This window comes from Psammomys obesus, unplaced genomic scaffold, assembly GCF_907164565.1.
Source record: "Psammomys obesus unplaced genomic scaffold, mPsaObe1.curated_primary_1811, whole genome shotgun sequence".
Classification (NCBI taxonomy): domain Eukaryota; kingdom Metazoa; phylum Chordata; class Mammalia; order Rodentia; family Muridae; genus Psammomys; species Psammomys obesus.
Window position 1 is genome coordinate 5753399 of NW_026596091.1, and position 14761 is coordinate 5768159.

The following is a 14761-nucleotide window of genomic DNA, read 5'->3' on the forward strand; positions in this document are numbered from 1 at the left end:
CAAAGCAAAGCAAAGCAAAGCAAAGCAAAGCAAAGCAAAGCAAAGCAAAGCAAAGCTCCTAGTGATTACGTGTGCAGCAAGTCATTGGCTAGTTTTTCCAACCCAGGCCCAGCCCCAAGGCAATCACATAAATGACAGCAAACGTTTCACTCAGTTCAGAAGGGAAGAAAAAGGTTTTAGAGAAACTGTAGCTTAAAAACATACAAGCAGTAACAACAAAACCCAAATCAAGCATGGAAAAACACAACTCCTAGGGCTAGGGAGGCTGAGGCAGAAGAACACAAGTTTCAGGTCAGCTTGATTTTAGGCTAGCCAAGGGTATATATTGAGATTCTGTCCTTAAAACATAAAAGGAAAATGGTACCTTCTGGTCAAGGGCACTTGTGAGGAACCTGACTGCGACAGGGTCTGAGGGCTTCTTTTTGGTCTTTTTGCCTTTCCATTTCTGAACGAGCTCTTCCGGTTGGCAAGAGGCGAAGAGCAGCCCAACAATCTGGGCTGCCGTGAGCCACACCCAGCTGTGAGGGTGTCTGAGGTGAGAGTGCACGTGACCTGAAAGATTAAACGCATCCTCAGACACCTCACACTTTGCTTATTCTCTGGAGGTCAATATGAGTGTAGGTATCTACAGAGCTTCTCTTATGGGCTTGTACTGAAGAACCAAAGAAAAACAATTGTCCCTGCTTTCCAGGCCACAGAAGCCAGGGAGAAGAGGTAGAGAGGAAACAGTTACGTAACTAACTGTCTGGTAAATGATGCTGACGAAATACATTAAAGCCCCATAGTTCCCTATGAGCTGGTGCTACATGAGCTAGTTTCAGAATCGGGAGAAAAGATTCTGTTAACAGGACATTGTGCCACGGCAATGCCCTTTACAATCACAATTGTGTAGCAGAGCTGCAGTGTCATCTTACAGATGAGGAAAGAAACGCCCCAGGCCGAGCTCACCCAGTACATACAGTGTTTCAGCAACAGGACGGACACAAGTGCATCACGGCACTTGGCAAGTGAAGTGACAAGTCTAATGTGACAATTATTTAACCACAGCATTCTATGTATTATCCATGTGACAACTAAGCTAAACTTATATGTTACACTAAAATTCTGGGGTTATACCCATTACTTAGAGTTATATATAGTAAACAAAGTAATTTAATGTCCTCGGTGGAAAGGGAGTAAATGTGGGTGAGCTTACGTGACTACTGACAAGAGCATCTACTGAGCTGTAGTCAAGTGCTGGCTGAGTACAGCAGGACAGCAACGCTGCTGGGGAAATGAGCCACTGTTTAAGACACCCACTCCCTAAGAAGACTGATGGAAATACAGACTGTGTGTGTGTATCTCAAACCGCGCTGTAAACCATAAATACAGGAGATAACTCTTTTCTAAAAAGTTTTCATTAGTTATTTTTATTTCAGCCCCCCCTTTCCCTCCCTCTACTCCTTTTTATCAACAGGTCCCCCAAACACAATTCTTCAGTGTAGGTCGCACTGTAGCAAAGCTGGGGAGACATGAAGGAAAGGGAAGGAGGAGGAAGAGCTGGCGGGTGTGTGTGAAGGAAATCATCACACAGCAGCACACTTCTGAAACGTTTCCCTTTTCAAAAATTTACCCCCAACTAATAACCTTTGCTTCACAGATGAAATGTATTAGTATCAAAGAAATACAGTCCCCGCCCCCGAAATGTTTCAATGTAATCTGACAGGGTCCTTTATGTTTTTTCCTTATGACTTATAAATAAATTTACTTTCTGTAGTACTTTTTTCAAAAGTACAAATTTCAAGTACTTTCAATAATTCTATCACAACTACTATGCTGTTCAATTAAATACTTACTCCAGATTTTATCCAAAGTCTCCGAGGGCTTGGTAAAGTGAATAAAATTACATTCCTTGATGAGTTTACTTATCAGTGTGAGAAAACCAAATAGCAGGCGATCTGCAGCCTTTTCTTCCATTTCCTCTATGATCTGAACACATGGCGAACACACACCAGTTAACATACCATGGAAGACAGCTTACTTTCACCCCCACTTACTTTCTGAGACAGTGCCTCACTGCATACCAAGCTGTCACCAAACTCCCCTGCTTCAGGCTCCTAAGTGTTTGGGATTATGGTTGTGCATCACCACGACAGGCTGCCCCTTGGGATTATGGGCATCATTATGACAGGCTGCCCCTTGCTTGTTTTGGAGGTGCTGGGGAGTGGCGGGGCTTGGGCATTCTGGGTAAGCACTGTCACTGAAATATTCCCTTCACCATAAGGCCCCATTAAAAAAAGCTTCAGCTGTACTGCATTCTTGCTTTCACTAATAAAAGTGGCATGTTTCAATATATACCAACTCAACCTGAGTGTTTTCCCCCCAAGTTTTAGTACGTAGCAAATTACTTACATCTTTAAAGCTTTCAGGATCAATTTCCTTTTCGATCACAGGAAGAAGAGTTCCAAGTCTTCTTTCAAAATCAACTCCTTCACTTTCCACAAACAAGCCACAGGTCAGGGCAGCTAGCTGCCTGTTTAATCGCTACCAAAAATAAGAAAAGAAAAGAAAATCACAACACAGTAGGATTACAGAAAGAAGGTAGGTATGGTCGGCACCAGAAATAAAAAGAATAAACACCACCGGCTAACCCCTTCTGAGTATCCTAGCTCTGCATTCTGTGTATCTACTCGGGAGTGGGGATGGATGGATGACAGGAAACTAGAAAAGGGACCATGAGAGAGGAAAAAAGAGGTGAAGGGAGAGGGAGAGGAAGATAATAAACCTAAGAGCAAAATGGAGAGCTATGGGATAGAAAGAATCAAGTCGGGTGGGGCCACAGGGGCTGGAGAGTCAGCCAAACCAAGTGTGGATGAACTTTAATTTTCAAAATAGAAAAGAAATGAAGTCCTAGCTGAACTCAATAAAAGATGGACCAGCGGTGACGGTGACAGCATTAAGTGGGAAGAATAAGGAAAACTAGAAGCAGAAATGTCAGGCCTTCACATAGCAGAGTTCTGTTAACATGACTACATGCGCAAACACTTGACTGTCTATAGCTTTCATAGTCTGTGCAGCTTTAAGAACATATTATTTGCATAATCACATACCAACGAGGCTATCTGGGATATGCTGTTTCAACAGTATGTCTAGCATGCACTCTGATAGAAATTATGTACCAAAGCTAAAACACATCTATAACCAAAAGCAACACTAACCTTCTTTGCTTCAAACCAGGAGGTAACCACACCAAACAGCCAGTCTCTCTTCTCAAGGCTGACCTTGCTGAGTAAGGATTTGATTGCCATGGATGCCATCCTTTTGCACATGGCAGAGTCATCGTTGGCCATCATCAGGCAAAGAGGGATGAAGAACAGCCCGCAGTGGTCATGGAGGAGTCCCTACGGGAAACAGGCCCCAGTGAGAACACCCATAATGGAACCGCTATGGACGAATGACAACGCAGAGGCAGGGCTCTCAGCGCCCATGGCCATACAGTACCTGAGGGAAGGAGTCAAAAAGATAGGCGATCATTTCCAAGGTGGATTCTCTTCCAGTTTCATGTTCATAACTAGGGCAAGAACATTAGATAGTCTCAGTAGCTTGTGATTATTATAAAATTAAAATGTATCAGTTTGTCAACCTATTTCTTCAAAGACTGGAAACTAGTCCACTCCCATAATATCAATGATTGCATGTATCCATCCAGCTGCCATGAAGTTTTGGATGTAATCCTATTGGGCTTCTAACATTCTCCTAAGTAGACTCTGATCAGACTGGGTGAAAAGCAACTTACAGAGGCGCCAGGGAAGCCAAGAGCAACAGCGCAGTAGCCACAGTGAAGTCGGTACCATGCTCAGGCTGCCCTTTTAAGGCAGTCACCACAAGATCAAGGAAGAAACTGGCCCCCTGCCCCCATATCCTTCAAGGTTGTGCTTACTTCAGCTGAGCGAGCATGAATTCCAAGTTTGGTCTCAATTTCTCACCGAGGGGATAGTCAAGGATGTATTTCAGGAAAACCTAAGAACAAAGCACACAGCTGAGTATGTGGCTCTGTCTGTCCAGGCAGGAAACTGTGCCTCCCTTCTTGCTTCCTCATGAGGCAGGGCTCGGGCTTGCTAGTCTCACTGAGCTACTTCTCCAGGAGGCCCTCCACTAAGGTGCTGTCTGGGACTCACAGGAGGGATAAACTGAAAAGGTCAGGTTTTCTAGCTAAACCCAGATTAACCAGTCTACTAAGCCTAGAGTTAAGTCCCTTCCTGTCGCCATGTCACTTATTAAGGTCTGGCTCCAAGGCATGTCCTGCCTATCACTACAGGGTTAAAGCTCCAAACGAAAGCCTGAATTCCACAGCTTCTCTGACAGGTGGCATGGTGACTAAGCTGGTTCCACCTTCTGTCTTCCTTTGGATATAATCAATTAACACTACAGCAAAAAATACTGCACTTAATAAATACCACCTGCATACCCTGTACCGGTAATCCTTGCTTAGTGCTTTTTGTTGTTGTTGTTTTTGAGAAAGGGTTTCTCTGTAGCCCTGTCTATCTTGGACTCACTTTGTAGACCAGGCTGGCCTTGAACTCACAGAGACCCACCTTCTTCTGCCTCCCAGTGCTGTGATTAAAGGTGTGTGCCGCCACCACCTGGCTCCTATTTAATATGTGTATGTGTGTCTGCATATGCATGGAGACAGGAAGACAACTTGTGGGAGCTCTTTCCTCCTACCACATGGGTCCCAGGGATCAAATTCAGATCATCAGGGTTGGCAGCAAACACTTTTGATGCTGAGGCATATAGTCTGCTAGGCTTCATTTTTAATCTCCAGTATTCAGCCTTAGTTAATACACACTGAGAATGAAGCCAGAGGCTGCTTTTTTCCCTACTGCTATACCAGAGATGCTGGCTGCTACATGAGACTGTGTGGGTGGCACAGTGACCGAGCTGAACAAATAACACACTGTGTATAGCCCACCTTGGAATTACTATGTAGGAAGCACAACATCCTATTTCCGGTGTAGAAGAACTGACTCCCTATATGCAAATGAGGGCAGCTCACAAGTCAAAATGGACCAGGGATCATGTATGTGAAGTCCTGGCCGTATGTTAATGCTTAACAGAAGCTACCTCCATTCTGTGGGCAACAATTTCCAGCTTCTAGGGATTCACTTCCTCTCTTCTGCCTGACCTCCTCAGCTGCCTAAACCCATACAAAACTGCAACTCCACTATCCACCTCATGGTTATGATATGTGTACTCTTAGGATTAGAGATGCAAAGATGTATAAGCAAATGTAATCACGTTGCTCCTCTGTCTAAGGATTACAGTGACTGCTTACTACTTTTAGTACAAAGCCCTACATTAAAATTTTTATCTCTATCATCAATCAATATCCATCTATCCATCTATCCACCTATCTATCTATCTATCTATCTATCTATCTATCTATCTATCTATCAATCATCTATCTGTGTTTCGTGTCATAGTATGTGTGTGGAGGTCAGAGGATAACACACAGGAGTTGTTTTCCATGTTAGTTTCTGGGGATGGAATACAAGTCACCAGGCTTGACAGCCGCACCTTTCCCGGCTGAGCTCTCTCACTAGCCTCAAAGCCCTCCATCTTTAACCAGACCACAAGGTCCTGCCTAGCCACCTGTGCTTTGCTCTGAAGTAAGCTCAGCTCTTGCTCACCCCAAAGGTTACTGAGTGCATCCACTGTTCCTTCACCTGAAGGGTCATGCCTTAAGCTTCTTCAAATTTCATCTTTCTTGTCAATTATCAGGAAGGCCTTCCTGTCCTCCTGCCCTAGTAGCCTAAGTCTCAGAACACAGCAACCCTATACACAAAGCAGTCTTCAGAACTGAGTCAGAGGGTACCTCTCTAACTACAAAAGCCCCAGCATTTACTACAGAAATAGGTTCTCTCCACGCACCTGTCTGCACTGGACCCTGGCTGGTTCATTTTGTGCAGAAATTGCCAATTTGGATACTTTCCGCATGATATCATCAATTTCTGGGACCAATAATTTTCTTGATAAAATAGCCTAAAATATAAAGAAAAAAGACATACAAAATTTCATGCCCAGATGGAAATAAGTAGGCATGGTGTTAAAGTGGTCACAGGCAGTGTTCAAGCACAATGAAAATAACCAAAAGAGAAAGTACAACCTTAAAAGGATTAAAATGGAAAACTTCGTATTATGTAATAGATCATCAAATTAAGAACAACAAAAGACCCTTCAATATGGTAAGGCAGAGCACCTAAATTTGACCGGAGCTCCTTGGGCGTGGGAAGTATGTACGTACATGTATATGTATGCATGTATCTATGTATGTACACACACACACACAATGCTAACAGTTGAACCTAGGGCCTTTGACACCCTAGAGTTTTAACATCAAGATCAATCCCCCAGCCCTCTGGGAAAGTTACTACAGACCTCATGTTTAAATCTTGTAATAGGGGCTGGAGAGATGGTTCTGAGGTTAATAAAGTTCAATGGTGGCTCCCAACATTTATAACTGTGGTCCCATGGGATCCAATGTTCTCTTCTAGTGTGCAGATATACACGCAGACAAAATACCCATACACATAAACAAATAGTTCTTTAAAAATACTGCACTAGCACATCTGACCACAAAAATCATATTAGCCTTCATCATTTATTTAATTTCAGAAGTTAAAGTAGGATGCTCCAACTGTTCTAAGGATCTGATGTGAGTGCGGAAACATCGAAACCAACATTCGGCAACATCATACCTTCAAAAGACCAAACGCAGTTGCTTGTCTTGAAGTATCATAAATGTCTTCCTCAGCATAAGCCAGAAGAACCTGAAGCTGTTTCTCAGTTATCTGGTGAGACTTGACTTTCTTTACAACGATGGTCACGCACTGTAAGTCGTAACAGTGACATTAGCAGCAAATTACCCCAAAGCGAGGCTCTAAAGAACTGAAACGGCCTTAACAACAATCTAGGAGACCACTCTGACCCCAAGATCATCTTGGCTCTCTGTCTAAGTGGAACTGTTTCTTTCTCACCTTGAAACAATTCACTACCAGGTGGAAGTTCTGGCCCCGGGCAGCCCCCATTCTTGCATAGTTCTTCAGCAGGAGGAAAAGCTGTTTGGTCAGCTCTTGTGCTTTGGTTCCTATGGAAGGCAGGGGGAACCGCAAGACCCAGATCAGGCACTGCAAAGCACCCGTGATCACCTGAGAAGACAGAATGCAAAGCTATGACTCAGGATGCAGGCAGGCAAGTGGTTGGGAGGAATAGCTAACAGACTATGTTCAGCCTACTTTGGGAGAACTACTCAAGTATAAGTTTTTCATTTCCTTAAAAAAAAAAAAAGTTCCTTAGATTATTTTATATGTCTACGTGAAGAGGGGAGTTACAGCTGAGCCACACTGATTTCTTGCTGTAGGAGAAATGGCTCCCTATCACAGCACATGAAGGCAGATCACAAGTCAAAACAAAAGGTGCTCACGGATCATGTTCTTAAGAATTTGATAGACTGGACAATTTCAGGACTTTTTTTTTAAACAGTTAATTTAAAATCACTTTTAAATTTTTGGAATGGCATTTCAATGTAGCTGGTCATTACTAAGGTGGATCTCTGGGATCTTAGTTTGTGTTCTATATACAAAGCACTCTAGCACGGCTGCCACTGCCACCACCACCTTTTCTGAAGTCCTAGGATCAAATCCAGGGCCCTTCACATGCTAGATCTATGTTTTGCCACTGATCTATATTCCTAATAAACCACTGGGCATTATAAATACAAAGACAGTCAGGCACAGTGGCTCATGCCTGTCATCCCAGCAGTAGAGAGGCCAAGGCATGGCACTCTTGAGTTTGAGGCCAGCCTGGGCTACAAAGATAAGAGTCTGTTTCAAAAACCCAAAAATAAATATGCATGTAACTTCTGTGTCAAGAAGAGACAAGTAGCTCAAAATTAGGCCTAAGAAAAGTAGCATTTCCTATAGTCATGTACTGTGTACAAGGACAGTGAAACTGTGCTGATACACAGATTACACAGAGTCCAAGTTCGCAGGGCCAGACAGTTCTGCTGGCCCCACCCCACTCCCTCAAGCACAGTGGCATCCCCACAGGGCTGGATTACAAGAAAATATAAAGAGCCTGGTCATCTGACAGACCTGGCTGAAGTCTGAGCTTTCTAAGTAATGGCCCATGACTGGAGCTGTATCCAGCCTTCCAGCACCTTCATCTGTGAAGCAGGTAACATGTGAAGTAGGAGATGACAGTTCTAGGGTCTGAGAGGTTCACCACCCAGTTAAGGACCAGTCCTAGCTTCCTCATGAAAATCTGCCTTGGGCTGGACACAGCCAGGGGCACAGCACTTGTCTAGTGTGTACTGAGTCCTAGGTTCATTTAAAAAACATTTGGGGCAGGAGAGCTTGCTGCTCCTCCAGAGGACCCAAGTTTATATACTTGCACCCATATCAAACAGCTCACAAATGCCTGTAACTCCAGGATTTCAGGGGACCCAATGCCCTTCTGGCTTCCCTGGGCACAGAGATGCACATGCGCAGACACATATACACATAAAAATAAAATAAGTCTGTAGGAAGAAAAAATCTGCCTCAGGGGCTGGCAGGGTTGGAGATGAAGTCATTAGGATGACGACAATGGGGACCATGATGAAGATGAGAATCACTGGCGACATCACTGAAGGTGTTTCTGAGAATGAAATTAGGTAACATACTAGGACTTTTCACAGATGTTAAAGATCATCTCAACAAATGGGTCTTTGTGTGTGGTGCTGGCTCCAGTCCTGATGATCACACAGTATGAACTTTTTTGCTGAGCCTTCTCCCCAGTGGCTCCTCCCCGTACCACACTCCCACCTCCCCAATCCCCTCCAAGTTATTTTCAATGAAGTGGACAGTGATGGTTTGTGTCAGAATCCCTTCACAAAGGAGCAAAAATAAGTTCCTGAGGTAAGTTTCAGTATTCCACACAGTGTAGCCTTTGTGAAGTAATGGAATATCCAACATGGACCAATACTCACCTTCACATCCCTGGCTCCCAGGCAGTTAATGAGGAGAGACACAAAAGGGTCCAGCATTTCCAGCACATGCTCACTAGAAGACTTGATCTTGGAGGTCTTCAGACTCAGGTGCAGCAGCTAAAAGGGTTGAAGAAGATATTTTACATCACTTCTCCATAATAACCGGTGAATAAGGTAAAGGAGGTGACTTGAAGAGATGAGTATGACATTTCAAAATGTTTCTATTCAAAACAATAAAAGAAAATGAAAAAATCTAAGACGTGACTCTCAGAAAGCCAAGCTTGTGGGAACTTGGCCTGAGGCTGAGATGGTATTCACCAAAATCTACTGGGATTCCAGGCACTGGCTCCATGCACAGTGCATAGCAATGATCAGACAGACCTGGTACCTATACTGAGGGCTCTTAGCTAGAGACAGACTCAGAGAGTGACTGTAGAGCTGAAGGAAGCTAGGCTCTCTGCAATGTATGTAGGAGCCTGGAGCCTTGTGGTGCAAAAAGACCAGGAAAAAAAAAAAAGCCACAAGAACTAAAAATGACTAGATTTTTGAAACTCTCATCACCTTAAAAGAAAAATACAGTGAAATTCTAATAAATATTAGGTCAAAACAGTAACTCTGAGACAACTATATCATCAAAGAAGAGGCCAAGAGTGGTGGTGCCAGCTTGTAATTCCAGCACCCAAAAAGCAGAGGAAAGTGAATTGTTACAAATCTGAGGCCAGCCTGGTCTACACAGAGATTCAGGCCAGCCAGGGGTGCATAGTATGGGAAGCATTGGTAAAGGCAAATATTAACTTAACAAATGCACCCTTAAGCAATTAAGTTGTACCACAAGTAAGTAACTTGTGGTACATTTGCAGAGGTGAGTGACACCCGAGATTCTGCAGATGGCGGAACAGAAAACAAGTCTTAAGAAAAATTCTTACCCGAAGCCCAGATTCAATGAATATGTGCATGTTGGTCTTCTTGCTCGTGACAGCTTTTGGCCCACCTCGAACCGGAGTTGCAGGGAGCAGAAGGCAGCTCTGGGGTGGCAGTCGAGCATCAGGCTCAGGGGCTGCTGGCTTCCTGTCAATCATTTACAATGGAGAAAAAGAAAGCACTGTCATCACTTTGGAGATGCTTCTGTGGCCTCATGGTGGTATGAGCAGCACTGATGATCAGGCTCAGCGGCTCCTTTGTCTCCCTACTCCCTGCAGATGATGGTGCCGCTGACCTGGGTCATGGGAAGTCCTAGTACCAGAGGTAACACTAGGGCATGCATCTGAATGAAGATGGAAAGCAAGAGGGCACTCCCTGGGGCTGCAATCTGAAAATAACTGCCAACACGTCTCTTTTCAGAGCACAGAGCAAAATCCAAAGAATGCGCATGAGGTAGTTTTCAGATGACGTAAGTCCTACGCACCTGCTTTCATCAGAACAATAGGAATGTATCTCAAATCTACCCTTCCATTCAGTAAATATCATACCAGAGAATGGTATGAAAAGAACTGGCTGCTGTCATTCATAGCCACCTCACGATGAGAAAAACAATCTTTCTAGATTATTTTATTTTTTTTATTTTCTGAGAAAGAGTCCCACTGTGTAGCTTGGCTGTCCTGGAAGTCATTGGATGTAGCCCAGGCTGGACTTGAATTCACAGAGATCCCCTGCCTCTGCTTCCCAAGTGCTGGTACTAAAGGGATGCACCATTACACAGGAAAAAAAAAAATTCAATCTTATATTAAAATGAGCACGAGGAGAGTTCTCAGCCCAAACTGTACAAAGCTAAGAAGGATTTTGTTCTGTAACCTAGGCTGGCAGCAAACTCACAATTCTCCTGCCTCTGCTTCCTGAGCACTGGGATTACAGACATCTGCTGAGGTGCTCAGCTTCATTTTGTTTTGTACTGCATCAGGTTATTAAATTAACACACATAAGAGATGATGACTGAAGGGCTCTCCAGAAAGGGCAGCTTGCAAGATGATGGTTTAGCCTAAAGTTCCCCCCAGAACTTACTTTTCCTTTTCTGTTAGCAGCGGCAAATTCTCACTGACCAAGCCGTAACTGAGCAGTAGAATAGAGTCTGCCGTCAAGTCTGGATTCACAATCAACCCTGCTATAATTCGGCGTAAGGTTTCGTGGACTTTCCGGGCAAGCTTTAAACTCGTGGTGTTTTGTAGTATCTAAATTGGCAAACACAGAACGGCATGCTGGTGGACAGGGCCATGCTTTCATTTGCTATGTCTCTTGTGCATATTTGCTAGCTAGTGTGCTCTTTTTTCTAATTAAAAAATGTGTAGTACCACATCTTCAGATGGACGTGACATATAAAGTAAAAGTTACTGTGAACCTGAGAACCGAAGTTCCCAGAAGAAACAGTCTACAAGGTTGACTAAGTCCCCAGTGACTGTGGACAGCTGGCATGTGCCAGGTCCAGACCCAAATCATCCCAGGTTATCATTAGCCCCGTAAGTGGCCTTTTACCGCACACCCGTGTCTGACCTAACATCCTGTGGATCTTGGAAACCTTTCGAACAGACCTCCAGCTTCCAGCAAGCCAAAGGCTAAGAATGTCTTCAGATAACATCATGGGACTACTGAAGATACTCTCTGCTTTACTGTAACTGACCTACCCAGTGTTTTAAAAACGCCTTGTATGACTTTGTTTCTTCTGCTACTATAAAAACTTCATTACTTTGTTACCACTTTGAAACATGGTATTTAGGGCAGCATGAATTCATGTTATAGTCATTCATATTTGGCTTCAGAATAATAACGAGTATAAAATCTCATGTTCCCTTTAAGGAGAGAGCTTCGATGTTTTTCAGCAGCCTCAATGTTAGAGGCAACCACGGCTAGCAGTTTCTGTGGTGCTGGGTTCCTCTGTTCCTATGACTACCTTCATCTGCAAAGTGCACTGATGGGGGTGGCTGGTAGGCACACGTATGCATATGCTCATGCATGCATGCACACACACATGAGCACATACCACACACATACACAAACACACACCAATCAATAAAATACACAGCTGCTATTTAAAAGAAACCACGTGATCCAGGCTTGATGGCGCACACCTGTAATCCCAGCAGAGACAGGCAGACCTCTGTGAGTTTGAGGCCCACCTGGTCTACAAAGTGAGTCCAGGACAGGCTACACAGAGATACCTTGTCTTGCGGGGGAGGGGAAGAAGAAAGAGACCATGTGAAAAGGGCTGCAATGGCCAGGCTTCAGGACAAACTCAACAGAACACAAAAGGAACTTGGGATCATCATTAACCCATTAACCTCAGCAAAATATTCAGCACTTCATTATATGAGACCCTTCCCAACTCAAAATACATCCAACATTCTTAGTCAGCACTGATGAAACTATGTGTGCTCTAGGGTACAGGTTTACTTACCACTAAGACATTTGGAAATAAGAGTTAACTTGTTACACTAGACAGCACTTTTAGTTTTAGAACATAAAGCTGTAATAAATTGAACAGTTATCACTTAAATGGACATGGAAAACAGTAAGACAGCGTGGGTAAATTAGAGTCACTGTTCTCTCTGGGCAAAATAAACAGCAGAAAGTATGTCAGCTTTTAATCAGAGTGGTCTAGAACCAAATTCAGAGTGTCTTTAACCATGTTCCTTTCTAGCCCCCTGAAAGCCTCAACTTTCTACCTGTAACAGTGTTTACAACATTTTTATTTATCTTTATTTTATGTGTGTGAATGTTTTGCCTGTGTGCATGCTTGTGTGTTCCTCAAGAGTCCAGAGGTGGTGTCAGATACCTTGGAAGTAGAGTTGTAGAGGGTGTGAGACGCCACATGGGTGCTGGGAATTGAACCTGGGTCCTCTGGAAGAGCAACCAGTGCCCTTAACCACTGAGTATTTACCTAGCCCCTAGTTCATTCTTCTGCTTGGCAATATGGGAGCTAAGTCTAAAGAAGCAGAGGTAAATGTCATTCACACTCCAACTCTTACTGCCTTTCATGTCACATCTTGTCTGTATCAGAGACCAGGATTCCCTCATCATAGCGCCCAAGTGAAGACTGCAGCTAGCATCCATAAGGTACTTGTCTGTTCCTTTAGCACAAAAGGCAACCACAGCTGACCATGGACAGCATTCACCCTGCGAGACTCTTTAAGGCACTGAGAGTTACTGGAATGTTGGGTACTCCTGAATCTCACACAAGTCCTTACCTCTTTTAATGGAAGAATAAGTTTTGTAACCTGCGCTTTTCCAACAAACTTGCCAAGGATTTCATAAGAATCGTAACTCTTGCTCCTTCGTGCCTCCATAACTTTGGACAGAATCTGCTTTACTTCCTTTTCTTCAGCAAGTGCACCAAACAATTCATGGTTAAAAATCTTTGAAAGAAAGGGCAAATGGCAGAGATGAGCAATAAGCAAGGTGTGCCAAGGGAAGTCTGTGACGGGAATTAAAGTAAGTCAGACTGAACTGAATTGATGAGGGGAACTTCTGACAGATTTCCACACATTCTCAATGCACTTTAGAAACCAGTCCAGAAATGCCAAAACCAAAACACAGAGCAACATGCTAAGATCCATACGTCTTCATATCTGCAACTTAACTATTGAAATGAACACAAATTTTGAAATCCAGACTCCAAAATTAGAATCCACATTCTAAAAATAAGTGAAAAGGTTATGTGTCAAGCTCATTCTATTCCTAATCCTACCTCCCAAGTCATTTAAATTATCTAATTTTAGCAATGACAGAAAGCCCATTGTAATGAAGCTGTAGCTTTTCCAACTTCTACTAATTTAAATCATAGAGATAGCAAATTCCTTGTGTGTATGTGTGTGTGTGTGCATATGTGTGTTTGTGCATGTGCTGGGGACTAAATCCAGGGGTCTTTTATATACTAAGTGCCCACCACCACTGAGTGAGACCCTACACTTTTTTCATTTTTATAATCTATTTTTATTTTATTTTATCTAAAATGGCCATTGCCTACTTAGGCAGAGCAGAATTGCATTCTGTAAATCTTACCTCAGTCATTATATGTAGACAAGAGTCTAAATCCCCAACTTGCAGCTTGCTGGTGAGGCTTTGCAGCAATGTGTAAACGGTGAAAGTGAGCACGTGGACCTAAGATGAGATGCACAGTCAGAATCCAAATAACTACGAGTCCAGGGCTGAGGGGCCGGATCTACGGAGTGCTATCCAGAGTTCATGTTAGTTACTGCTCAGAGCAGCTTAGAGACATGTTTTCACATGTCACCAGCTAGGGCCCTATGACAGAAGGATGGCTTTGTACAAAATACTGTGTGCTCAGAAACACAGCAGCATGCTTAGGTACTACAGTGATTTATGAAGAAAAGGCATGCAGACACACACGCATGAACTGCTGAGGAGCAGATCAAGTGCTTAAAGTAGCCAGGGATTCCACATTACTTTGAAGGGGAACAAACTGAGTAGCTCACCAAAAAGGGTGTACAGTGCTTTTCAACCAAATACTTGTCAAGGTAGACTTGCATATTCAGCAATTATACCCTTTTGAGGAAGGCCTCCCAGAAGAAAGGAAGGGAGAACCCACTGCCCCCAGGCCCACGCCCTACACTGCTGCTAACACTTCAGATTGAAGGGAGAATTAGCAGGAACAGCTGGCGGTTCAGAGGTGAAGGAGACAGAAGCAATCTAAAGTGGGACCACTTTCCCTCTTTGACTTTCTCCACATGTATTTGATATTAAAAGCAAAGTTCCCACACTATCCTATTCCCAATCCTCAAAGACAGAAGCCACTGTAATACAGCA

The 14761-nt window shown here is 43.6% G+C and overlaps 1 protein-coding gene across 2 annotated transcripts in view; it reads right to left on the reverse strand.

Moving 5' to 3' along the window:
* The window catches only part of Utp20 (UTP20 small subunit processome component), an 88630-nt gene that overhangs the window by 5190 nt on the left and 68679 nt on the right, over positions 1–14761 (reverse strand). For both annotated transcript variants that reach the window (XM_055627826.1, XM_055627825.1), the window contains exons 44-57: positions 13997–14095; positions 13183–13350; positions 11006–11172; positions 9934–10075; positions 9008–9124; positions 7017–7187; positions 6738–6869; positions 5911–6021; positions 3920–3999; positions 3481–3550; positions 3198–3380; positions 2392–2523; positions 1836–1968; positions 365–552 (exon numbers count right to left, since the gene is read on the reverse strand). In XM_055627826.1, the coding sequence (XP_055483801.1) occupies positions 365–552; positions 1836–1968; positions 2392–2523; positions 3198–3380; positions 3481–3550; positions 3920–3999; positions 5911–6021; positions 6738–6869; positions 7017–7187; positions 9008–9124; positions 9934–10075; positions 11006–11172; positions 13183–13350; positions 13997–14095 (1893 nt within the window). The remainder of the gene's footprint in view (positions 1–364; positions 553–1835; positions 1969–2391; positions 2524–3197; positions 3381–3480; positions 3551–3919; positions 4000–5910; positions 6022–6737; positions 6870–7016; positions 7188–9007; positions 9125–9933; positions 10076–11005; positions 11173–13182; positions 13351–13996; positions 14096–14761) is intronic.